The 26512-nt window shown below is 42.2% G+C and overlaps 6 protein-coding genes and 1 non-coding gene across 7 annotated transcripts; 4 read left to right on the top strand and 3 right to left on the bottom strand.

Annotated features, from left to right (window-relative positions):
* Positions 1–11220: 11220 nt before the first annotated feature.
* On the top strand, positions 11221–12733 carry B0H65DRAFT_422814 (uncharacterized protein; the record flags this gene model as incomplete). The annotated part of the gene is made up of 2 exons (XM_062824420.1): positions 11221–12081; positions 12146–12733. 2 exons carry the CDS (start codon positions 11221–11223, stop codon positions 12731–12733), a joined length of 1449 nt encoding a protein of 482 aa, XP_062683310.1.
* Positions 12734–12890: 157 nt separating this feature from the next.
* On the bottom strand, positions 12891–13419 carry B0H65DRAFT_169706 (uncharacterized protein). Its single transcript, XM_062821349.1, has 2 exons — positions 13055–13419; positions 12891–12976 (listed from the first exon to the last, which is right to left on the bottom strand). Exon 1 carries the CDS (start codon positions 13361–13363, stop codon positions 13127–13129), a length of 237 nt encoding a protein of 78 aa, XP_062683309.1. The 5' UTR covers positions 13364–13419; the 3' UTR covers positions 12891–12976; positions 13055–13126.
* A 106-nt stretch (positions 13420–13525) lies between these two features.
* On the top strand, positions 13526–13598 carry B0H65DRAFT_t189. Its single transcript has one exon. It is a non-coding gene; the product is annotated as a tRNA-Lys (tRNA).
* A 1770-nt stretch (positions 13599–15368) lies between these two features.
* B0H65DRAFT_424913 (uncharacterized protein) lies at positions 15369–16663 on the top strand (the record flags this gene model as incomplete). Its single annotated transcript, XM_062824539.1, has 2 exons — positions 15369–15413; positions 15503–16663. The coding sequence occupies 2 exons, from the start codon at positions 15369–15371 to the stop codon at positions 16661–16663; spliced, it is 1206 nt and encodes a 401-aa protein (XP_062683308.1).
* Positions 16664–18149: 1486 nt separating this feature from the next.
* Positions 18150–18965, top strand: B0H65DRAFT_423301 (heterokaryon incompatibility protein-domain-containing protein; the record flags this gene model as incomplete). Its single annotated transcript, XM_062824446.1, has 1 exon — positions 18150–18965. A coding segment is annotated over one exon (816 nt), but the record flags the coding sequence as incomplete, so codon positions are not given.
* Positions 18966–20326: 1361 nt separating this feature from the next.
* On the bottom strand, positions 20327–20961 carry B0H65DRAFT_522949 (uncharacterized protein; the record flags this gene model as incomplete). The annotated part of the gene is made up of 2 exons (XM_062828781.1): positions 20327–20362; positions 20443–20961. The coding sequence occupies 2 exons, from the start codon at positions 20959–20961 to the stop codon at positions 20327–20329; spliced, it is 555 nt and encodes a 184-aa protein (XP_062683306.1).
* Positions 20962–22939: 1978 nt separating this feature from the next.
* B0H65DRAFT_462790 (general substrate transporter) lies at positions 22940–25098 on the bottom strand. The gene is made up of 3 exons (XM_062826659.1): positions 24748–25098; positions 23908–24646; positions 22940–23841 (listed from the first exon to the last, which is right to left on the bottom strand). Exons 1-3 carry the CDS (start codon positions 24822–24824, stop codon positions 23086–23088), a joined length of 1572 nt encoding a protein of 523 aa, XP_062683305.1. The 5' UTR covers positions 24825–25098; the 3' UTR covers positions 22940–23085.
* Between the last annotated feature and the right edge of the window lie 1414 nt (positions 25099–26512).

Here is a 26512-nt window from a genome sequence, read left to right as displayed (position 1 = left end):
ATTATAAACCTAATTCACTCTTCTAAAAATTTCATCTATACCCTTATCCTTGACTAAAACCTTAAATTTAGCCGCATCGGTATCAATTTAGGCCTTACCCTTAGCAATAACTTTATCTTCCTTAATAAAATGAAAGTTAATCTAAAATTCTTTAATTTACTCTTAAACTTTAATAAATTCTTCACCGAAAATCTTTATTACAATTTTAATAAATATTACTTTAATTAATACTTTAATTAATTAAGTATAATTGTCCTTTGCATTTATATTAAGTATTTTTAATAAATTTAAGAGGTTTTAATAATCGTCCTCCTTTTTACTAATTATAATCGCTAAGTTATAATGGAATTAAATCTTATTTTATTCAAAAATAACTACTTTAAATTATAATAAAGTATTATCATTAATAATTAGGTTATACTAAACCTATAAAGTATTTAATTATTCGACGAATTATTTTTTTATAACTTCGAAAGTATTAATACGCTTAATCGCCTTACTAGCATCGACTTCAACTTTTTCGATATAAACTTTAACTTCCTAGTCGAATTAGAACGCCCGGTTTTATTAAATTGTAACCTCTTTATCTAATTCGTTAATCTTCTTATTAAAGTAATAAAGCAATTTCATAATTTCCTCGTAATTACATACTTATATTACAAAGTCGGGTAAGATCTTTAGGCCTAAATTATGGTTATTACTATAAATAGCTAATAAAGCGTTAAAACTATTTAATAATAATAGAAAGATTATAACGAAGTCGATTTAACTATCGCTAAAGGTTTAAGTACTACATATTTTATTTAAATAATTAAAATAATTAAAAAAGAAATATTTACCGTATTGTTCTTCTATAACGTTCGCACTTACAATATTTCTAAGTATTTACTTAATATCGATTATTATCGTAATAAATCCTTAATTCGAAACGGGCGATTATACAATTCGCCGAAAAGTAATATCGCAAAGACTAAATTATTACGATAATTCCTATTAAATTTAGTCAATCCGAAATTATTCGTTACGCTTTAACACGAAGGTTAAGTATAATAAAGTATTACAGGGCACAAATAAGTACTAAGGTAAGACTTTAATTATTATACGAAGAATAAGAAGAGAATCCTATGCACGTACGAGAACTATATAGGGTATAGGGTGTGGGTCTATAGATATAGACCTACCCAGAATAGCCATGCCGTTATATAATAGCTAGAAGGCTGAATATACTATAATTAAATAGCTACACTCGGTTACCTGTACTAATATAGTATATGTGCATGTGCACCTATATATAGGAACAAGGCAGTAATGCCTGTGATAAATCTAAGCCTAAAGGGGCAATTTTAAATAATTAAACCCTACTATTCGTCCCGGTTTAATAGGGGGTTAATTATTAGGGTCTTAATTAATTTAAGCGAAAATATATATTAAACCCCTATTGAAATTTTATTTAATTAGCGTTTCAACGGTTTTTATACCAAACTTTGCAATAATTTCGTTATTATCGTCATTAATAGTATTACTATTAGTAGGGAACCCTAGGTTATAATTTAGGAAATTTTGTATTTATATTGCCGGAGTATTTATAATTTTATTATAGATGCCGAAAAACTCCTAAATATAGTAATCCTAGGCGAGGTACTATATAGCGCGAATATATACTATCTTTAGTTCTTTTAGGCCTACTTTTTCTAAATCCTATATATTTAATTATTATTAGTAGGATAGGCGCCGAAAGGTAAATTATAAGGCCGTTTGGTAATATAATTATAGCGGTTATTCTATAGAATAATTAAATATGGTTATAACCGGAAATAATATTAGTGGTATCCGCTGATATTACTACGCCGGTATCTGTAATAAGAGTTTGGGTACGGTTTAAGAGGGCCTACTATTTAAAACCCTATTTTTATTTAATTTCTCGTACAAATATAAATATATAATATAGAATATTATCGTAGAACTAATAGTTAGACGTCCTAAGGGAATAATTAAAACTCTCTAATTATATTGGAATTTATCTTTTTATAATATTGGAGATTATAATAGGGATGCCGGCGTTATCTTCAATTATTTCAACGAAGGTATTTAAATTAGTAGTATAGTTTAGCAGAAGCGTTACTAATACGAAAATAATAATATATTTAAGTATAAGTTTAATTTACTACTGTATTATGGAATTTCGGTTTCGTAAGAATTATATTTCGTTGCAAATAATTTAATAGAATTTAGTACTTTTTACTTTAGTTATTTATAATTTGTAGTAGAATTAGACCTATTTTCTAGTCCCGTTGTCCGAAGTAGGGCTTTTACTTACGTTAGTTTAAAATAATTTCGATACGGTATGTTATTTTTCATAAGGAAATTTATTCGTCTATATCCCCTATTTTATTAATTTCCTTTTCGGCCAAATACGCTTTTAGTAAATTGTTATCGATATCTTTATTTTCCTCGAAGTTAAATTAAATAGCGGTTTTAAAAATATCTTTTTTATAGCAATTCTTTTAGAACCTTTCTTAATAATACCTTTCCCTATACGGGCTTTTTTGGTCGTAGCCTTTTTAGTAAGTTTACTAGATTAGATAGGAGTATTAGCGGGAATTACATTATATAATTTATATAAATTCTCTAATTTTCTATTATTTTTCTATATATATTTATTTACCTAACGGTGGTAGTACGTTGGGACGGCTGCTAAAATAATAATACGCGCTGTTTTAGCATCGTTTTGGTTAATAATTATGTTTTATATAAGTTCGTCGAATTTTATTTAAATAAGTATTGCCTATACCTACGGGTCTTTTACGCTTATAGTTACCTTATAATTATAAAAGTATTTAAAGGTTAATATATTGCCGAATATTATAATATATTTATAAAAGGTTTGTATAATAAATAAAGTTGGTATTAGAATTAGTAACGAATGTATTAGAGTAGGAATCCTTTTATTATAGTTATTTTGGACTTTATCCGTATATATACGGATTGCCGTTATATATGTAATGGCTTTTCTAATACTAATATTATTAACTAATATAGCGGTTATTAAAGGGTTCTATTTAAATTAGCGAATGATATATATAGTTAAATTGCGAGGTTAATATATAATACTTTTAAGAAAGAAGTTTTTAAAGAAAGTTTAAAGAAGTAGGAATAGCAGTAAATAGTATACAACAGCTTTGAGTAGTTTTTTTGTCGAAAAAGTATTAGGAGGCTCGAATAGGAATAAATACTGAACAAATTTATTAATAAGTTAATACAGTAGTAAGGATTGGTTTTTACCACCTAAATCCTAATTTGCCTAATTATATTAGCCCTTTAAGGCAACGAAATTTATAAATCTACCCGTTTCGGGCGGGTATATTTAATTCTTATCAATGAGGCAACCCTAATTAATTATCGTATTATATATTAGGTTGGTAATTCGATTGTAGTACTACTTTTCGAATAAGTAATTACATTATTATAATTAGGTTACAATAAAATTATACTTTTATTATTCTTCAGCGTATTAATTCTACCCGTCTATATTTTTATTACAAATTTCGATTTCGTATTTTAACTTGTCTTAATAAATAATCATACTTTCTTTTAGCCGCTATATAAATTTTTTGTAAATTTCGTTATTTTCGTCGCGCTATATTTAATACTCTAAATCTCCCTTATTAAAAAAAAAAAATATATATTTAATTTATATTAGGTAATATATTATTTTTTATTAGTATAATAAACTGGTAAATATAGCCGGAGCGGTTTCGAATAAACATTATAAGTTATACGAAAAAAATTTTAAATATTAATTCTAAAATTAGAATTAATATTTTGAAATATAGGTCGGAAAACTATTATACGCCTTAGCGAATTAACTAATCCTTCTAGCTCCTAATAAACTTCTTCCGCCTTGATAACTCTAGAAAAGTCCGGCCTAATTATTAAAAAATAACTAAATTGTATATCAATTTTTCTAAGCGGTTGTAATTTGAAATTAATATCCGAAATTTATTAAAGTCCGAAAAGTTATCAACAGCTTTGAAGCTATTCTACGCTATTAAGTATAATTAATTAATAGTAATTTAAGCGAAGTTATTTATTTATTTTTTCTACCCCTCACAGTTTAGGATCCCTAGCCAGTCGTTTAAAGAAATAACCTCATAAAATATAATTTTTCTAAATTATATACTATTATAACCGGTTAAATAGTAATTCTTCGTAGTATAACGACTGATAATATAAATATAATATATTATAGTACATACTTAATCATTAATAAAAAAAGCCTCTTTAGTAACCTTTCTTATTCTATTTATTATAGGGGTCTTAAATATATTAGAATTCCCTAAATTAATTAATTGCGGTACGAAACGTTTTAAAATATATTAAATATATAGCATAAAACGTCGTTATTACATAAATTTCCTATTAGTATACTAACGATTACTATTATACGGTAGGGTTTTTTAAACCCCCAATCCGAATTATATATAGGATATAGGTTAATTCGTCCTATTACACTATAGCTATTGAAATATACCTATATTATTTATTATAGAAGTATCCGAGAAAACCTTTTAATATGATAATTTAATTATTAAAGGTTGCGCTAGTTTAAAATTTATTACCGAACTCGTAGGAGGTTTTTAAATAAATAAAAGGATTAAAAGTATTCGCTAATACATACAAAGTAACGAATTAATATAAGAAGGAAAATATTATTTTTCTATAGAGAAAAAGTAAATAAAATTTTAATATAAAAGGTATATATATTTGTATTCGGTATATTATATTAAAGTAAGCGTATTAATATTCTCTAGTATATTAACAATAATTTCAATCTTATAAGGGACTTTTATTTTTTAACTTAAATATAATAGTCTATTTAAATAATAAAATTTTAAAGAGTGATAATAATTCCTTTCGTTAGTATTTATTATTAATAGGCTTGGGGGTAATACAGACGACCGGTTATATATTATTTCCCTTATAATAATTATATAACAGGGTGGAATGCACATGCCCAGACAGCCAAACCTATCCAATACGAGTAAAAGATAGGACGATGTTCGCTTGCCAACGAACATCGAAGTGCATACTATATAGGACATCACAGAATCCTGTGACAAATTAGGAATTTTAATATTATTATTAAAATTAAATTATAATACAATTATCCTTACATTGTAATAACTAATATAGAATAAATATCATTTATCGATTAATATATTTTCGCAATAATCTCTCTTATATTTTTCAGCCTACTTATTATTACTTAAACAATATTAAGAAAAGGGTGGGTAATAAAAGTAAAATAATATTGCAAGGTCAGTATTATTTAAGAAAGTTGAAGGGGGTTCGGATTAAAATTCTTTATTATATTAATTCACCCGGACTAGATAATATTATAATTACTATCCGTATTAAAATTATTTATGATATATTATTTCTCTGCGTAGAAACTTTATTATTTAATTATAAATATTAATTTATTCGGACGTTATTTCTCCGTACAAAAATTTTATCGTTTAATTATAATTATAAATTTACTTATATAAGGTAATAAAATATCGATTAAGGGTTTCTAGTAAATTATTTCTTTATGGAGAAACGAAAAAGAAGGTACGAATTATAAGAAGGAGGAAGAAGAAGGATGGGAAGGGACGACCCGGGGGGGTTTTTATACCCTACGTATATAGGTCTATTTTGAAGAGAATAGATACTATAAAATATTAATTAGGTTAGACCTTCCCTATAGAGAAATAATATATTTAATTAAAAGTTCATATAGGGTATTCTAAATATTTAATAAAAATATCCTGATTCTCTTTATAACTATTTATTTTTTATATTTATTAATTATAGTAGTATAATAAATATTTAATAATTATAATTATTATAATATCTCCGGTTATATAAAGACGCGATTAATTATATATAGGGAGGATTCTATAAAGGTAGTCTTATAAACGTATAAACGCTATTATTTACTTTAAATTCCTACGTAAACCCGTACTTATATATAGTATATTACTTAGTAAAAGTAAATTATTTATAGGGAGTATATAAATTGCGTTAATAATTAGGATAAGTATTTCCTGCTTTTAAAATTTACTTTCCTTCATTAATTAAAATAATTTTATTTACGTTTCGGTATTTTCTTTTTATACTTTAATATTTGTAATTTCCGTTTTTATTTGCTTTATAAATGTATTTTTAAATTCGATAGCGCGTAGTAATTCTCTATTTCTTTCTTCGGTTTATACTTTTCTTACCCTTTAGGCTGATATTTATAGCCGCGGGGTAGGCGTTTAAAGTAATCGACGTCTAGTATATACGTTAAATTTCTAAAGACGTTGTATTAATTTATTTAGGATATATTTAAAATTAATTTGAAAGTAGTAATACTAGAAAATATAACCTCTTCGAAAGGTTAATAGTTGCTAAGAGTTTAGAATAATAATATAATCGGAGAATTATTAAATATTAATCCTATTTTATTTTATCGAGTAGAAATAGAAAGAGGAGTTAAAAGATGAAGAGGGGTTAATAAATTAAAGAAAATTAGTACTTTTTTGATTACTTTTTCTATTATAAGTATATTATCATTCTTCTATTTACTTATATTAAATTGATTATTAATATATTAATAATAAACTTTAGATATATTAGTAATAAATTTTTATTAATAATTTACGTATAAATATAAGGACATAACGATATAAACTAATCGTTCTAATAGTAGGATTATCAATATAATATTTCGATTATATTAGTATTTAATTGAAGTATATCCTATATTTCTTAATTCATATTAAAGTAAGTACGGTTATACTTAACGCGAATAGTTAAAATACTTTTATTTTAAACTTAATTCCGAATTTCTTCCTACGAATTACTTATAGCATAATTAATTAGGGCTCTATCTAAAATCTATCTTAAATAGATCCAAAAATAATTATAGATAATTTTTAATTTACGCTTTAAATAGTAATAAAATCACGTATATTTATTGAGGGTTAAATATATAAATAACCTTTCTATTTATTAGCAAAGGTAAAAATTATTTTTATATACTTTTCAATACTATATTTAAAGTAAATATAATAAAATTGTATTATATAGCAAACAAAATATATAGCTTTATAAGAGTAGGGATCTATTTTTAAAATATACACTAAAAATTTAATATTAATTAATTAGGGAATTAATAAAGATATATTATAGAAGCATTATAAAACAAAATAATATACTTATAATTATTTTAAGGTTTTAATTTATAATAATACTATAAAGACCTTCTTTAAATAATTCCCGCTATTTAATTGTATATTTATAATCGATTTTAAAGATTTTAAATACCGTTTTGAAAGTAAGGGCGTATATTTTCGGCGAATCGGTATTAATAAGAATCCGGACAAGAGGGATAATTATCGGAATTAGAAATTTATTAGAAATAAATTCGAAATAATTTAATAATTTATATCGTTTTAATTATCCTATATAAAAACCCTGAATAACCTCCTTATTTTCTATATTAAAAAATATTTATAATTTATATTTAATTCGAAGGATTTAATAAAGCCTTTACGGAAGAATTCTACCTATTCTTTAAAAAAATAAATAATTATAAAATTAATCTTATCGTTAAGCACTTTTTAAATATACTATTAAAAAAGAAATTAATAATTCATCCCTCATAAATCCCGGATATATGAATTTATACGAGTATTTAAATGTTAGTATTTTAATTAATATTCTTATATTATTACTTTAAGGTTCGAAACTCCTAAAGGCTAAATAAGAGCGCGATACTTTTTAATTACTAATCGAACCTTATTAACATTATTAAGATTCGTATAGATTTGGTTAATAGTATTAGTACTATATTCGTTAAGGAATTGAATAAAATAGGAATTATACGTTAAAATTATTAAATTGTAGATTAATTTTTAATTTATCCTTAATCTATCGACGATATACTCCAAATTTACTTACTCTATATTATATTAAAATTTCCTACCCTCTCCAATACCCGTATTAAATTATCGATAATCTATTTAGGGGCTTTATTGGGAGTGGGGGGTAGGTAGGTATATTGACTATAGGAAATTATAATAATATATAAGATAGTTTTAGCATTAATTAGAATATAAAATTTGATAATGATATTATAATTTCGAATTTTAATAGTATTATAACTTTAAGTGTAATTGGTCTCTAATTTATTGATAATAAATTTTTAATACATTATAAATATATTAAAGAAAGATCTATTTATTATAGTGCGTCCTTCTTATTAATATAGTACTCATTTTAATATACGTTTTAATATATAATAAATCGGGTATAGAATTCTTTAAATACCCTTTAATAATTAATTTAACGTATAACTAATATTAATTAAAATTATTAAGGAAGTTAATAAAAAATTATATTCTCTCTCCCGGCTTCGAATTCTAATACTTTAGTTAATAGTAATCATAGCCGGTAATTATTTAAATTGAAATAAATTTTAAATGTAATACTAGTTATTAGGAATATATTTTAAATAAAAACTTCCTTTACTTATACACCAAACGAACTTATATAACGACCTCAATTCTTTATAACCCTATATTTCCTAATACGTCCTAATCGCCTATACCCAATTAATTATTAACATAGTATTAATAGAAAATAATTATTTTCGATTAAATTAAAATAATATAAAAAATTATTTAGCGATAAATTAAGGGTAAATCTGTACTTAATAACTCGCTTAATTAAAGGGACCTTATTTTATCGGAAGCGGATTTAAAATAAAAGGTTTATAACCTCTTTATTAATTATAGCGGTAAACCCTTATTAATACGCTTACTAAATTCGCGGGTTTAAATATTTATAGTATTTAATACTAGAGTATTTATAAATAGTACAACGGTATATAGCATTATTTAGGCAACTAAACGAAGTATCCTTAGCAAGTATTTTTCTCTTTATATAATATTAAATTTATGATATTATAAATTAATTAGGGATTAAGCCTATATATATTATTAATTTATCTCGAATTATTCTACTTTATATACTTCGTCCTACGGTGCCTTAATTTAAACTTCGGTTAAACCTTTAATATTTATAACGTAGGCTACGCTAAGAATAGAAGACTTAAAGTATTCTAAAATAATTATAATATAGTATATTATTTAAATAAAATTAGAGTATTAAGTAATACTATCGGATAAAATAAATATTAAACCTATAATTTCAACCTTTATATAATTAATATTATTATATTATTAATTAATAAAAAATATATTTAAAATATGTTAAGAATATATTAACTATATTTATTAAGAGGTCGGTTAATATCGATATATTAGAAGGGGTTATATTCTTCAACTCCTCCAATTTATCGAATTCGGCCGCTACACTATCTATTTATTCCAAATCAAATATCGTTAATAATTCAATAAAAATTATATTATTCTACTTAATTAAGCCGAGCTTAATAATAATAGCTAAAATATTAGCGTTAGGAATATTATTATTAACTATTTTGCAAAAATAATTCATGGATATATTAAAGATAATTTACGGGCTATTCGTATGCAACGAGGAAATGTCGGCCGCGGTCGGTTTATAGTCGTAGTTAGATATACGATTATTAATATTTAAGAAGCGTATTTAAAACGCGAATAATATTGTTTCTCAATAAGAAACTTCGAGCAAGCGATTAATTATTTCTCTATGGGGAAAGAAAATATTAAGGGGGCGAAGGTCGGATGAGAGATTTTTCACAGTATGGGGTCGGTCTTGGCGTATCCACTTGGGTCAGGAAGCTTTGGTAATGGGGTCGGGTCATGTGAGTACTCGCTTTTGCTTATGCCCTGCATTTGGCGTCTCGCCTTACACTCCGGTTGCATCTGCGTTAGGGCGTTTTAGGAACATCTCCAGGCACCAATCTCAAAAAGAGAAGGGACGAAGAGGATGGAATCTCCCTGAATATCATCTCCAGCTTATCACGCAGTTTGTATTTTGAAGCTGATGAGCATCAACACGATCAACAGTTCACATTTGTTCTGAAACAAGGCGCCTCCAACACTCTGTTTAAGACGACTTCGGGATCTTCATCTTGCCTTGCTTCCCCTGAGAGTCTGCCCTGGAATTTGAGTGGATCTAGAGGGGATCATCGCTGCGCATCACAGCAGTAAACGGCAGCCACATCGCTGCCGTCCATGCCTCGATTGGCAATGCCGCGGCATTTGTACCTCGACTCACTCCCACGCCCGCCGATGATGCTGTGAATCCGTTTTCAGTCATTCCCTTCAGTTTCTCAACAAAGTGACTAGACGGTAGTAGAACCAAATATCTCCGAGTATATCACAGCCAAGTTATACCAAGCCGGCGCATCATCTTCCACAGACCAAGAGGTACCGGCGAGTCGGCTCTAACATTGGACGACTCGTCCCATCTCATGGCATCCCGTCCTGTCAACGGTGGGCGAGCTGCCCTGTGTTTCCGTTCAGGCTCCATGCAGGGAAGGGCCGCCACCCACACCATGACCCAACGCGATGAGACACAAAGACAGCTTATTTTATTTACTCTACCGTGTGCTCCATTCAACTTCCGATCAGAGACATTTCGAGCCCTTTGAAGTCGACACCGCCCCTCGCCCTCCCCCTCGCCTCCTTCTGCGAGCCTGCTTCACCTACCTTGATTGACACCTGTCGGTTTGCTACCTCTAACACGTGAATGACATTGGCCTTGCCTTTCCGTCCGTTTGGCCGGTTTCTTTGAGCCATTGATATCTCCAACCTTTGCAACCACTCAGGCGCGCGTCCCGGTATGGCGGGCTCGTATTTGTGACCTCTAGTCGCTCACTAATTCCCCTTTCAGCCCTGTCTAGCGTCTACCCTGCCACATTCCCACGTTCTCCATTCCTTATTTTAACCGGGCCCTGCAACCCCTGCAGAAAGATCCCCGATTTGCGCGACCATCACAAGAGACTGACTTGGTCCCGATTCCACTCGCTGCCCTTGCTGCCCTCCTCCACCCACCTCTTCTTGGTTCTCCAGGCGATCGTCGAACCTGGTGGATCTGCTCAATGGGGAACTAGAGAGTGGCATGACGTCTGCACTCTTGATTTCTCTCTCTGCAACTGCGACCTGAACTGTTTCCCTTCAAATGATCAAGGCGCCCCTTCCTGGCCAAGACAGCCTCTTCTGCATCCCAACGCTGCCCAGGATGTTCACGCGCAAATCCATCACCGTCGCCCTATGTGCGACAATCAGTCTGCTCCTTCTCCTGGCCACCTCGAGGCGCCTCGGCGGCTGGGCTGCCATTGACGACCCTCTCTACCAGTCCGATGGCCGTGGTCACCATCATCCCCCGCCGCCGGGACACACCGGTCCTGGCCCTAGGCCGCATCCCTCCGAGATCCCAGACTGCGCCGGTTACCCAATTCCCGACAATATTCTGGTCATCATGAAGACGGGCGCGTCGGAATCCTTCAACCGCGTGCCTACTCAACTTTTGACCGTGCTCAAATGTGTACCCGATTTCCTCATCTTTAGCGACATGGAACAGAAGATTGGCGGATACCAGGTGTACGACAGCTTGTCCAACGTGTCAGCCGAGGCCATGGAGGGGAACTCGGACTTCGACCTCTACCGTCGCCAGAAGGCGTGCCCTGTTGACGTTGAAGGTTGCAACAAGCAGGGCAACCCCGCGACCGAAGGCTGGAACCTCGACAAGTATAAGAATGTCCACATGGCGGAGCAAACGTACAAGATGCGCCCAGGCTATGACTGGTACGTCTTTGTAGACGCCGACACATATGTCCTGTGGCCCAACCTGGTACAATGGCTAGGCAAGCTGAACCCCAACAAGAAGCACTACCTTGGCAGTGTCACCTTGATCCAGGGCTTCCGCTTCGGCCATGGCGGGTCGGGGTATATCGTCAGCAAGGCGTCGATGAAGGCGCTCGTCGATGAGAACCCCGGAGTGGGACAAAGGTACGACTTGCGCGCAAAGCGCGAATGCTGTGGAGACTACGTTTTTGCCCTGGCGCTCAAAGATAACGCTGATGTCTCCGTCGAACAAATGGTGAGTTTTCTCTGCGCACGAAATTCGGAACAAATCATTCGTACTAACCGATGTTGTTTCACAGTGGCCAACCATTAACGGCGAGAAGCCCGCGACGCTTCCGTTTGGTCCCTGGCATTGGTGCCACCCGATCGTCACGATGCATCACATGAATAGCGAAGAGATCGACACGTTCTGGGAATTCGAGCGCCGCTTCCGCAAAGAGCAGCTCGCATCCGGAAACCCGCGACCCCTTCTCATCAAGGACATCTACCACGAATATCTCGAACCCAAGCTTAAGCGCGAGCAGCTCGACTGGGACAACAAGTCCGACGACCGTTTCTATGTCGACCTCGCCGCAAAGGAATGGGACGAGGGCACTCTCCATCGCATGAAGAAGGCGAGCGATTATAACGAGCTGGAAAAGGTCGCCCACCGGTCGGCCTCTGACTGCGAAGCGGCGTGCAAGAGCTTGCCTCCCGATGATTGCGTGCAATACAAGTACGAGGATGGGAAGTGTGCCATGCACAAGTCCTTCATCCTGGGGAAGCCCGTGCCGAAGAAAGAAGGGGCCCAGCAATCGATCAGTGGCTGGGATGTTGAAAAGATCAAGGAGTGGACTGAGAGGGAGAAGGTCTGCGACAAGATCCAGTGGCCGAACCTCTCGAGCTAAAGGCCACGTACGAAAGACATTTTATCATTTTTGAGTCACGGAGGCATTCCCCCGCATGACCACCTGCGTCAAGCTGGAGATTCAAGGGTCTGCAGGAGGGACATGCCCATCGTGGATGTGGCCATCATCCCACAAGCGCATAGCTAGGTTGCGGAGGTGCGCAAAGCGCATGCGCGACATCGCCTTCCACTGACATCACACATGGTGATATAATCGGCGCTCCAACCTCCGGGACTGATCACCCTTTCAGCATGACCTTGATGTCAGGCATCCTCCAAGAATTTTATGGTAGCAGTGAGCTGAAAATGTTTAAAAACTAACCTAGAGGATTACAAGATGGGAATTGAGACTCGGTTCGCAGCAGTCGCATATCAATGTGGATCACAAGGGTCATCATGATGTGGCTGCTAATGTAGGGAAGAAGTCCGCTTGAAATATCATCGGATTAGAATGATCTGGGCAGAGGATTTTTCGAATGTGTAGTAATTGAACTTGGGAGATGATGGATAAGATAGATGGCGTTATGGTTGCTTTGGGGATACTACTACCATGGGAAAGCAGATGGCACATTGTCGGACACATCTGTATTATGATGACGATAATAAAAGATAATAAAAACCTTTTAACCATGTTCGAATGTTCTCAATGGGCTACGAGTTCAATCGTGTTATTTCACACTGCATCGATGCTTCACTCCGACAACATCCAAGTACTGTACAACTGTGGGAATGGATAGCTTCTTAAGGAGTAAGTTCGGGCCCGGAGTCCAACATCCAATGGCAGCTTGCAGCTGCCCGGCTAGCTCAATCGGTAGAGCGTGAGACTCTTAATCTCAAGGTTGTGGGTTCGACCCCCACGTCGGGCTCAATTCCCGATGTTCAACAACGTCTTTCTTTTTTGGGGGGTTTTTTTTCTTGTTTTTTTTTCCCCCTTTTCTTTTCCTTTTTTTTTTTTTTTTTTTTTTTTAATTCTGCCTTTGAACAGCTTCAGGTAAGGCCAACTGAATGGAGTCCCCGCAAAGTTCGATGTCGCATATCTTTTATAGGCCAGGAGGTTATGTTGACAGTAGACTCGGAGGCTTTGATCAAAAGTTGTCCTTGGATCGATCCTCATTCTCGACGGTATAACCCAGGTCAGGTACGAACAAAAACCGAGCCCGTTTCTTGTACCATGGGTGCTCCCTACCTTTGTCGACCTCCCCCACAGCATAAAGAAGTAATTGTTTCAGCGTTCAACTCCCGTGTTCCGTTCCGATTCCTCGAGTTTCTCGAGCTTCAAGTTGTTCCTGTCCTGCCCGTGCCCTGAGGCACTGTAGGTAACAGAGGCGCTAAACTGGTCCAAGCTTCAGGGGTCCATTCAGGGGTCCAAACCCCGGCCGTTGTGATGACGTCGACGTCGGACGGAGATCTCGCTCTGGGAGTGGGCGGGCCAGTATCACGCCCGGGCCGGCAGCCAACGTGCTGAGTAGGTAGGTATCGGGGCCGTTCTCGCCGGGACTCTACCGGTAGCGTAATCAAAATAACCTTGATCAACCGGGGAAGAGTCACTTCAAACAAAAACGTTCTTCGTTCTTCGCCAAGATTCCCGAGGTGCTTCTCTGTACAGGCCACGCGAGCGAGAGTGCACGCGGCACTCATGTCAGTGGCGCATGCAGTGCATCTTAGCAACATCGATCCGCACGATGCGCCCGGAATTCCCACGATCCGGGAGGCTGAAGAAAGTACAACGCATATACCTAGGTAGAGCGAGAGAACAAGCGATGCGCCGACGGTTGTGTCATGCTCAAGTAATATGCACAGCTATGTCGAAGTCAGGTCGTTGTCACTGTTGGTACAAGTCATCTGGACTTCTAATGATGAAGAGTTTGGATGAACGTTACGCACCGCAGCTATAGAGGCAGTGCAAAAGACGAAACGCATAGATGTTCAACTGATGGGCTAGGGATCCTGATCTTTTGAGTTTCTTAAGGGACGGAATTCCTTATCGTGTGTTATAAGGCGAAGGAGCTGCGACAGATATCGCAACAGATGTGAAACAAGCTCGATGCGCTCGACCCCCCTTACCCACGAGTCGCCAAGGAGCAAAATACATACATATAATTCTGCGTAATAACTCATCTCGACTTGATTCCTCTTTGAAATACGAGTATTCGCAATAAACACGGCGCTTATTTTTCTTAGTTCTGTTGTTTTTGGTGTGTTGTTTCTTTACCATCTGCAACCCCTTCGATTTTCCAACGCCGATGCACAAAGATCGGGAGTAACTGCCAAGATCGACTTACACATCACTTGCACATGCCGTCTTGGCAAACCAACAACACTTAAAAACGACGACGACATCAACCCATAGTACCATAGCCACGCTTTCAACTTGTTTGGATATCGATTCAGGCATATTGTACCGTTCTCCACCAACCGATCATCAACAATTAACAAGCACGATAAGATCGGGGCTGAGCGACCAAGATCAACTGACAGGCGCAGGACGCATCTTGGCAGGCCCAAGTGGAAGGATACAAAGACGTCAACGACGGGACGATCACTTGATCTGATATAAACCCCATCGTATCTTACAATTCTATTGTGTTGAGAATCATAACACCCAAGCAACCTACCTTCAATAACCATCTTCAGCCATGGATCACAAATCAGTCGCGTCTCGAGTACGAGACCTTGCCAAAGTACGCATCTTCCTCTTCTTCCCACCTTCTACTCACCTGCTGGCACTGCTTGCTCCAAGAACCATCACTAACACACCTTTTCACTCCAGTTCCTAGCAACAGTCCAAGGCGACCTCTCCAACATCACCGGCCCCCCACACCTCCTCGCCCCCTCCTCCGTCGTCGAAGTAGGCCACTGCTGGGCGCAACGGCCCTCCGTCTTCGCCGCGCCCTCGCTCGAGTCCGACCCCGAAAAGCGCATGCTCCTCGTCCTGCGGTGGTTCCTCGTCGCCCTGCGCAGCCAGCTCTACATCGGCTCCACCGGCTCCAAGAACAGCAGCATCAGGAAACCGCTCAACGCCTTTTTGGGGGAGCTCTTTTTGGCGTCATGGACCGACGCTGAGAAGAAATGCACCACCACTCTAGTCTCAGAGCAAGTCAGCCACCACCCGCCCATCACGGCCATGCACGTCGCCGACGCCGAGCACGGCATCCGGACGACGGGGTACGCGCGCGTCGAGATGAGTTTTAATGGGACTGTCAATATCCGGCAGGTCGGCAACGCCGTGCTGCATATTGATCGGTTCGACGAGGATTACCTGATGCCGCTGCTGGACGCCAAGGTGCGCGGGATCTTAAGCGGGTGCATGTACCCGGAGGTGCTGGGCACGTACTCCATCATTGGCAGCAGTGGGTATCAGGCCGAGATTCGGTTTACGGGGGAGGGCATGATCCGAGGGAAGCGCAACTCGTTTGAGGCGCGGATCTTTCACCGGGATGATCCCTCGCAGCAGACGCTGTACGAAGTGAAAGGGTGCTGGAGCGAAGGAGGGTGGAAGGTGCGCGATCCGCGCATGGGCGAGACGGTCGAGGTCTATGATATCGACGCGCCCGAGAACCAGCCGGTGCCGATGGTGATTGATCCCCTAGCTGAGCAGGATCCGTGGGAGAGCAGGAGGGCGTGGGAGGGTGTGTTCAGGGGCATGGCGGAGGGGGATATGCGGATGGTGTTGAATGAGAAGACGAGGGTCGAGCAGGCGCAGAGGAGGATGAGGGCCGAGGAGAAGGAGAGGGGGATTGTGTGGGAGCCCCTGTTCTTTAAGAGTGTCCAGCCGGAGGAGCATGAGGTCTTTCATCGGTTAGCGGAGGGGACGGGACTGAAGTTGCATAGTGAACGGACGAAGGGGGTGTGGAAGCCGGATTTGGAAAGGATTGAGAGTGCGCAGAGGCCGTTTAGGCAGGGCGTTACGCCTTTGGGGTATTCTTCCTGATTGTGTCGGAGGATTGAGCGACATCCATCTGGAGCATGTCCATGGGGTTGAGGTTGATGTCGTTGGTGATGTGGGTTTGTTTCTGGTTTTGTTGTCTCTTTCTTTCTTTTGGGGTGCAGCATGTAGCGTCGGCGTTTGGGTATCGGGGTTTTTATCCGCTATAAATAACAAGTCTACAGGTAGTCTGTTAGCGCGGTTCATGAATATGGCCGACATCACAATTGAAAAGGCCACAAAGACGCATCGAAAGGATCCTGTGATGACAGTGAAACTCCTCAGACATGATCAATGAAGGTTCTCGAATACATTGATCCACGACCCCCCTTCACTCCCAAACCCCTATCGCTCTTTCCCGTCGATTTCAGAATGCATTTCATGATCCTGAGGTAGTTGCGAGCTAACTGAGTGACGTACCTGTAAGGGGGACCGTGCGCATGTTGCTGGATTCTGAAATCAATTCACGACTTCCTCCACTTCCGAGTCGTGCCCATTCTTCCAACCAAACAACACTTTCTCACATTGCACTGAAATTCAGCATGACCTCTACTCTTTCATTACCCATCAACACCACATAAGAAGATGGATTGTCTCTTACGCACATCATCTCCGAATGCGGTACTGTTCCAGTCGAAGGAAGGTTGGGCTGACTGGGCCGCTGCGCCACACCCCTCTCTGCTGATGGCAGGGTTCGCAACCCAACCATGACAAAGTCAACCTGCAGGATATCGGCTGGTATCAAGAGGCGGAGGAAGTGGAGGCGATGGCATCGCCCGACTGAACATTAGTCCGCAATAGTCTGCCTGTGTCCTCTGGTTGTTGACTTGTTCAAGTTATGCTAATTGAAGGTCAGAAACGAACACATCTGGTGTGGTTACGAAATGTGTTGCCGCTGCGCCACGGCTTCGTTGAATCTTAACCCATCTCATCGCCTTGGGCTGGGTCCTGAGCTTCATCCACGTGAGAAATCTCTCGCCCCTTTCTCTACCAGTGCTTCCCATCGCCGCTCAGCAGCTGGAATGAACAGAGGTCGAGGTCGTACTCTTCCAGCGTCTTTGACGACGCGCTTCTCACTCTCGAGCTGCTCTCTGACACAGTATACAACAAGATGCGAGATCCTCGACGCCTACCATCACTGTCGAACAAGCACTTCGTGCGCTTGACGAAAGGCGAAGAGAGATATCTTTGCGAAAGATGTATGGAGCTTTATCCACTCATGATGGAAATGTGGTTGAAGGGCGCAATGTATCACGATGCATGCAACGACGACGCTTGGGTTGAAGTTGGCTCTGTCAACTCAATCATCAAATACCACCTTCGCTGCAACCTCTGCCGACTTTTGTCGGACATGTTTGGGCTCACCTCTGGTCACTCCAGCATCCGTGGCAAGGCGATAATCCGACTTAAGAAGCTCTCCTCGCCCGTTATGGCTTCTCCAAACTCTGGGTACCCCTCTAGCCACTCCAGTGCAAAGGACGGCACCGGCATGATGAACATTAAACTCAAGAAACCCCTCTCATACGTTGAGCTTCTTAACTACTGCGATCATACTCGTGTCGACACAAGCAACAAATCCCCACCACCTACGCCCTATGTTCGGAAATTCGAGTTTTCGACTGAAGAAGCCGGTGTATCTCCAAAGTTCGACCTGATACCCCTTGACGAAGACCTTTCAGGTTTGGGAAACAAGTCATTGACCTGGAGTGGCCAAGTAATACCCCCGGAATATCGAGTTGCTATGATCAAGACTTGGCTGTCAAAATGCAGAAACGAACATGGTTACAAATGTGGCCACACGCTTCCGACAGAGTACGAAGACTACACTCTACTGGTATTGGATGTGCAACGTGGCTGTCTGACAAAAATAAGACCCTCACGATCACACTACTTCGCTCTCAGTTACGTCTGGGGCCGCGAGGCAACCTTTCAAACCCTCAAGCAGAATTTCGACCATCTACGCCAACCAGGAAGCATCAGTTACTCCAGTAGCATGCTGCCCAAGACTATCAGGGATGCTATCAAACTGCTTATTGCTCTTAACGAGCGATACCTATGGTGTGATCGATTATGCATCGTTCAGGATGATGCAGAGAACAAACATTCTTCCATCTCTCGCATGAACGCCATTTTCGGATCTGCTCATGCTGTCATCATGGCAAGAAGTGGTTTCGATGCCGATGCGGGTCTCCTTTCCCCAGACCATCAACATCCATGGCGTCGAGTAAGTCGACTCTCGGATAGCATGAGATTCGTCACTGTGCCTAGCAGTAAAGCAGAAGAGGGAGCAGGCCTGGCTCCGCTAGAGGGTCGGGGTTGGGCCTACCAGGAGAAAGTGCTCGCCTGGCGGACCCTTACCTTCAACCACGGCCTCGTTTCCTTTCAATGCTGTCAGGCGCTTTGGCGCGAGGACATAGCTCTTGAAGATGTTCCCTACGGTCGTCTTGATGAAGCCCTCCGGAGGAGTATCAGCGAGACATGTGGTGGCAGTGCCATGCTCCGCGAGCTGTCACAAGTGTACTTTTTTCCGAGGGACATTCCCACGTTCTTGGCCCTCTACAGCATCTGCTTGCAAGATTATTCCAAACGCACATTAACCTACCAGTCAGACGCCCTCAGCGCCTTCGAAGGAATACTGCAAACCCTTGCTTCGTGGTCAAAATCCAGCTTTCACATTGGTCTTCCTCGCCACAAGATGCTATTCTTCATAACAATGCTCTGGGAAACCGGGCAGGCAGATGATACACTACGGGGTAATGTGTATCCCACCTGGTCTTGGGTAGCGTGGAAAGGGACGATTACCAACCGCTTCGAAGAACTATATACGAGGCTGGAATCATGGGTCGTGTGGTTTGAGGACGGCTATGACTCGGTCGTGTTGTTTGAGGACGATGACTCGGTCTTCGACAACGAGTATCAAGTCCGTATACCGAAGGATATCCGCTTGCTCTGCGGCAATGTGGAAGTCGTCGAATACCCATTCATGGACAAACGCTTAGAAGCCCCCCTCATAGAAGGAACACTCCGGTTTTACACCCTCTGTGCTTCTTTCGAAGTATACACCGGTGATCCTACAGAGCCGAGCACGTTACCTGTAGTCCCTTTTGCTTACTTGCGAGACAAGTACGGGATACCGTGCGGCACGCTTCGCTGGAACAGCCCAGAACAGCGGAGTGGATACCCTGCCAGGTTGAAAGGAAGGCAGAGCGTCATTGTTATAGCACGCGGATCCTATCCCCTGTCCAGCAGCAGACAACCACCGGGCTCGCCAGCTTCTCACGAAGACATGATGCACGTGGTGCGCGAAGAGGACTACATTATGAAGGTGCAGAAAGTGGCGGGAAGGACGCCTCGGCATTATGAGTACGATTATCCCCAGCTGTTTGCTGCCATTGTAGTTGACTGGGTGGACGGAGTGGCATATAGAAAATGTCCTCAGATCGCTTGGATACTTCCGGCAGCATTCACCGCCGCTTTGGAACATCCACAGTGGGGGAGGGTTGTCCTTCGGTGACTTGAACACCAAGGACGCGGATCACTAAGTGACTGACTCGACATTGTACAGCGCCGTGGATGAGAGGGTGCTTAAACGTGGTATTATTTGGGACGTCGCTAGCCATTCAACCCTTTCAGCACCCGACCCCTTTGTTTCCCGTCCTTTGCCCTCCACTAGTTGTTCGCAGTCTTGTCGTTGTAGTAGTGTATCTATCTCATCCCTTAGCCCTACTCACATTGAACACCACCAGTGAGAGCGAAAGGGGGTAAGAAAAAGAGGCAACACCCACCGTCTGATCCGCGCACCCGCTTGGCGTCTGATACCCATAAGCGCCCGTATTCACAAACAGCGCCTGGTTCTTACACACCAACCAAGCCGCCACATTCTGCCTCTTGACACTCGGTACCGACCACGTCAGCGTGTCCCCCTGCCACGCAAACGTTCCGAAAGGGTTTCGAGTAGTATTAAACCACGTCGCCAGCGTCCGCGGCGGGTTCGCCTTGTCGGCCGGCTCCTCCACCCACATGTACAGCGGCGGGTTGGACACTTTGTTGACCAGCTGCCCTTCGACGATGTTGAACTGCCCTGCTGTCGTGTAAGACTCGAGGATGGCGGTGCCGGGAATGTTGGCTGGTTTGGTTTGGAGATATTTGTGGTAGTTGGGCTGGACGACGGCGCGGATCCAGTAGGCGCCGGATTGCAGGGTCGTGGGGGTGGGGACGCTGGTCGCTTGGGGCATGGGGGAGGAGATGGCTAGGCTTGTGAGACTGGCGAGGAGGGTGATGGTGAGGATGAGAGGGGAGAGCATTTTGGCGGTTGATCTTCACTCCTCTGTATCGATGAGGTGGACAGCGTGAATGGGAAGATGGGCGTGAGCCTGGGATCGTCCGTGTGAATGGGTGAAGACGTCGATTGTGCAAGGCAGTCAGTGTCTACGGCACTCAGGAAGAGTTTATGAATTTTGTGGTAATACCTTGTGTGGTATTCCCTAACCATCACTCACTCTCCTGAGTACGGATGGAGCATGTGTGATTCCGAGCTCAACGTGGGATACGGCCCTTCCAGCAATCTATATGGAATCATGCAATCTATCTGCCGGGAAAAGATCTTCCAGCCTTTTACTGGCTACCCCAGATTATCCCGGCGTGTTATATGGCTCTCTCCGCATTCGTGCCGTGTGTGCCATGTTAATAACCGGAGGACGGACGCGGAACCCGAATTCGCTTTGGCATCGCTGGCTCTTCAAGGAAAGAAGCAGCAACAGCAAAAGTGGAAGCAGGTGGAGCTCCAGTCATTGATTGACATTGTGCAATTAATGTTTCTTGTCGTAGTGACGGTCACTACAACTGTCAGGCAAGAGCGATGAAGAAACTGCGCTTTCTGTTCGTTCCTTCTTTGCTACTCGCGATGTCGGGACCGGCAGGTGCGCCCCGCCTGGATCTGGGCTCCCCAAACTTCATGGTTGTATTATTTTCTGACTCCACAGAACCAGACACTTTTCCATCTCTTTCACTTGCTTCAAGCATTTTCCCTCACATACGACACATGCTTCTGACTACAAGGCCGCGGATGACTGGCATACGTACAGCACTGTAGTCTCATCACTCACTCCACGTAAGTCTTTTGAGTCCCGGTCTGCTAGGTAACTTGCTCATGAACCGTCATTACTCCTGTTCATTGGCCCTTCATTCCTTGCAGTGAGTGCCGCGGGCCCTGATCTCATGCCGTATGGCGGCTGAAATAGGGCGGAAGGGGCGTCTCCGGTTGCACTGCTGAGTGCTCTGCAGTGATCACAGTTGAAGACGAGAGTTGAGTTGGATGACGGTAATCACTCATGTTGCAGTTTTCTGTCCAAATCGATGCCACTCTCAGACTTGAGCACGGATTCCTTCCCTCGTTGCAACTTGAAGTCCCTGGGACGTAAAACACAGTCCGGACATGGTACGTCTGTTAGAGTGTGAATTTATTGTCAAATCCCCTATCCGTCTTTGTGCCTTTCCTTAGTGGGAGGACAAGATCCTATTCTGACTAGATGACGAGACAAGTCCTTTGCCTGGATGTTCTTAGCTTGGGTCAAACACTCTGATGTGTTCCTGCCGCCTTCAAAGTCCTTTTCAATACCTCGCCTAAAGAACCAGCCTAACACCAAGCCAAAATTGGACTGTATATGCTTTTTGCCATGAGTGTCAGTGACTGAAACTTCTGACCTTGAGCCTGATAGGGCCCTCCAATGGAGGTAGTCACCACGAAATGAATCTAGTACAACTTATGACGGCCCCGGCACATGAAGAGGATGAGACCACATGGGTTTGTCACCTCCACGGCGGAAAGCGGCCTATATGCCGTTAGCAATCTCTTAACAACAAGTCAGTGATGAAAGCATGATCAGCAATGTCGAGCGGGACCTGCATTTCCCCCAACTTACCAGGCCACTCATTCGTTGAATTTCATATTCCATATGAAACCTCCACTTAGCTCCCACCCACGAGGGCGAAGCTATATCTATGGGATGGAACCGCCTAGCGGGACGGCGTATAGGGGGGTGTTGCCTAGTTTGGCGCCCTATATCTAAATGGTGGTGTAATATCGTGTGGTGTGAGGGCGGTTAAGGCGGTGGTGGTGGCGAGTAACGGCAGTGGTGTTGATGATACTGAATAAACGTTGTGTGACATGGGATGCGAGATGGACTGAATCGGAGCAATATGGTATGAAGGGAAACAAGCAGACCGGCAGTCACGGATGCGGACGATCCTGTGGCCAGAGACATTGCTACAGGGCAATCAGGCTGACATGTACACATATTCTTCTCATTAATCATATCTCTGCTCCGGGTATCTTGCTAACTATAACGGAAAAACCAACCACACTGACACTGCCTTCCTCCACCTCCGCTCCCAAACACTACACCACACCACACTGATTCATCAACCCCTTAAACCTTCTCATCATTCTTATGCTCATGCTCATGCACCTCAATCTCGTTCTCCACCGTCTTCCTCGCCTTAACAGCCTCAATCTCCGCCGCAAGTCTCGACTCACCCTTCTTCGTCTTCCAAGGCTTCAGACCCTCATCACCAAACAGGATCTCAATCTCCTCCAGCGTCTTACCGCACGTCTCCGGATAAAACACCCAGAACCAGGCCGCCGCCGCGACGCAGAGCACACCGAAAATGATAAACAGCTTCCAAGTAATGTTGACAAACGCCGGCGGCGTGAACATGCCCAGCGCAAAGTTGAACACCCAGTTGGACATGGCAGCCATGGACATACCGGTGGCGCGGGTGCCCAAGGACCAGACCTCTGCCGCATAAATCCAGCAGACGGGGGCCAGCGTCAAAGCGTAGACGACGATGAGCAGATAGGAGAACAGGATGACCGTGTTGGCGGGCGCGCCCTTGTGTACCGAAATGACGATGTTGGCGTTGCCGCCGACTCCCTCGGGCACGTTGTCGTGGTGCGCGCCCATGACGCCGCCGACTACGAAGTGGCAGAAAGCCATTCCCAAGGCGCCGTAGACTAAAAGGGTGCGGCGGCCGGTCTTGTCGATGAAGAGCCACATTACGCCGGTGAAGATGATGAAGACGGCGTATTGGATGCCTGAGGTCACCATGGCTACGTTGCCTGTGAGTCCGGCCATTTGGGCGATGTAGGTTAGGTAGTAGACGATTACGTTGGCGCCGGCGAGTTGCTGTGAGATGAGGGTTAGTCGCTGATTTGTTGACGAGTTAAAGGGAGGAATGATGAAACAACGTACCTGCCAAGCCTGCACAGTCATACCAGCCATGGTACGCTTCCACATGCCGTTCTTGACGAACTTCCTCCAGCCCTGGCCGGCCTCACGCTCGGCGTTCATGACGGTGACAATCTCCTCCCACTCGGCAATGACTCTGGGGTCATCAACATTGCCATTAGCCTGGATGTTAGCCAGGATAGCAATGGCTTCCTGATCCCTGCCAACCTTGGCCAGCCATCTGGGCGACCTGGGCAAGAAGGGAAGACCGAGCATGAGGAAGAAGCAGGGGATGAACTGGATGCCCCACGCAGTCCGGAAGGAAGCAGGGCCCTCGATCGACGCACAGCCGTAGCCGATGAAGTACATGATCAGGATACCGAACTCGATGGCGAGCTGCTGGATGATGACCAAGGAACCACGCTTCTCTGCCTTGGCGATCTCGGCAAGGTAGACGGGCACCTGGGAGGAGGTGATGCCGACGGTGAAGCCGTTGAGCACACGGCCAGCGATGAGCTGGCCATAGTTCTTGCAGGCTACCTGGACGGAGGTGCCGATGAGCCAGAAGAAGCAGGCGAAGAAGATGGAGTCACGGCGACCGATCTTGTCGGAAAGAGGACCGGCGATGGCGGAACCGACGACGGAGCCGGCAGCGAGGGCGGAGCCGATGGCTCCTTGGATGACACCGGAGGGGTTGTGGAAGTAGTTGATGTATTGGTCGGTTACGACGATGGCGGACATGGAAGAGATATCGAAGCCGAAGCTGGAGCATCAAAGAGTGGTCAGCATCTATCTAGTCATGTCTTTGCTTGTGTGTAACCAGAACACCGAGTTGAGTATTGGAAAGATTGGGATGGAACTTACAGTGCACCACCCAAGGTGGCAATGATAGCCACGAGGTAGACATTGTAGATTGTCGGTAGCTTAAGCCCGAGCCCCATCTTGATTGTTTCCCGCAGCAGTTGCGCTGACTACGGATATCTCGAGGAGTTGAAAAGAGACAAAGTCTTGAACAGAGACGCTGGCTTCTTCCCTTGGAGAGAACTGGGAGTCCCCCTTATACATATGTCTTCCCCGAGACAGAACCAGGTCCCCACCCCCGGAGGACCATCAACTTGGAATCATTTATGTTGCATCACTCGTGAAAAGGATGCAGGCATCCCCGGAAGGAGGTTGAGCTTGGCCTGCAATGAAACCGGGTAAGATGGCCTCTTTCCGGAAACGGATTATGCAGAAGACAAAACTCATGTACCTTCTCGCCCACGCCTTGTAAGCCAAACCAAAAACCTATGTACCTATGATTTCGACGATACTTCTTCTTCTAACCGCTACATCAACCTCGCCATAACCCGATGTAAAGCTAACCCGAGCAATAGGCCCCCTTCTAGGCGCGCTGAATTTACTGGTTTAATCCGTTTTTTGATGTAGTGACTTTTCGTAAAGTTGTGACGAAAGTATCGAAAAAAAGTGATTTTGGGATGGACGTAGGATTTGGCGCCAAGAGACACAGCTTGGCCACCAAAGGGCGAGAAGGTACATGAGTTTTGTCTTCTGCATAATCGATACCCTCTTTCGCTCGGTTCAACGTTACCGTGATATTCGTGAAGTGGGGTCCATGCTGTGTTCTGGCGCTGGTAGGGCCGAGAAGATGTTGTTGGTTCGGGCGAAGGAAGGGTGGCAGGTAGCACGGCGGTAAAAGGCTGTGGAAAAGTCGTGCGAGACTGTGAGACAAGCAAGGCGGCTGGTCGCTGGTGTCGTGTGTTGCGGGCCGTGAAAGACAGGAGGAAGTTGGATGTTCCTCCAATCAAGGGCATGTAAGCCAGGCCCAGGAAGCAGGGACGCAAGACGAGATTTGCGGGGTGCGGGGATGCGGGGACGCGGGGATGCGGAGAGAGTCCGGGGCCGTGATAGGTGCGCTTGTAAGCTTTCGTCTCTTTCTCCAACTTCAATGTGAAGAAAGCGACAAAAAGCGACGGGTTGGGGACATGCCATGCAACAGTCGAGCCGTTTCGGGAGTTCGCCGTGCTGATCGGAGAAAGGGGCGGCGGGAGGACAAGGGGCTGGCCAAGAAGTCTGGTGAACTTTGAAGCGCAACCACGGGAGAACCACGCTCAAAGAAGCCAGCCAAGACCGACGATGACCAGCCATCCATGACCAACAACACCAACGGCTTTGTCCCTTTCCAGACGTTACACCCGTCTTGCTGGTCTCCGCCAAACCCCGGGTTTTACCCCACGATATGTTACTCCTCATTCTCTCATGACCCCATTCCATCACTTCGGAACCTACTGGAGTACGGAGGTGGACCGGGACAAGTTACGGAGAACTTGAGAGAAGCCATATTGTCGTGACTTTGCAAGTGATGCTATCAAATGTTAGCATCGAGGTTACTCGTCCTAAGCGGGATAGGTTGATAACCGTGGGAGAGTGGAATTCCGGTCCTGGTTTAATTGTGCGGTGACTGATGCTATCGAGGTCGGGAAGCGGCCAAAGAGAGGCCCCTTCGTAGATTATTTTGCATGACTAGTAAGCTGAAATAATATGATTGGAACGGCTCGAGTATTGGAGACCCAGATATCGGGGAATAAGGTACCGAATTAAACATTCAGATGCCTGATTGGTTCAGCCC

This window comes from Neurospora tetraspora, assembly GCF_033439725.1.
Source record: "Neurospora tetraspora strain CBS 560.94 chromosome Unknown B0H65scaffold_3, whole genome shotgun sequence".
Lineage (NCBI taxonomy): Eukaryota > Fungi > Ascomycota > Sordariomycetes > Sordariales > Sordariaceae > Neurospora > Neurospora tetraspora.
This window is presented reverse-complemented; position numbering and strand designations above follow the sequence as displayed.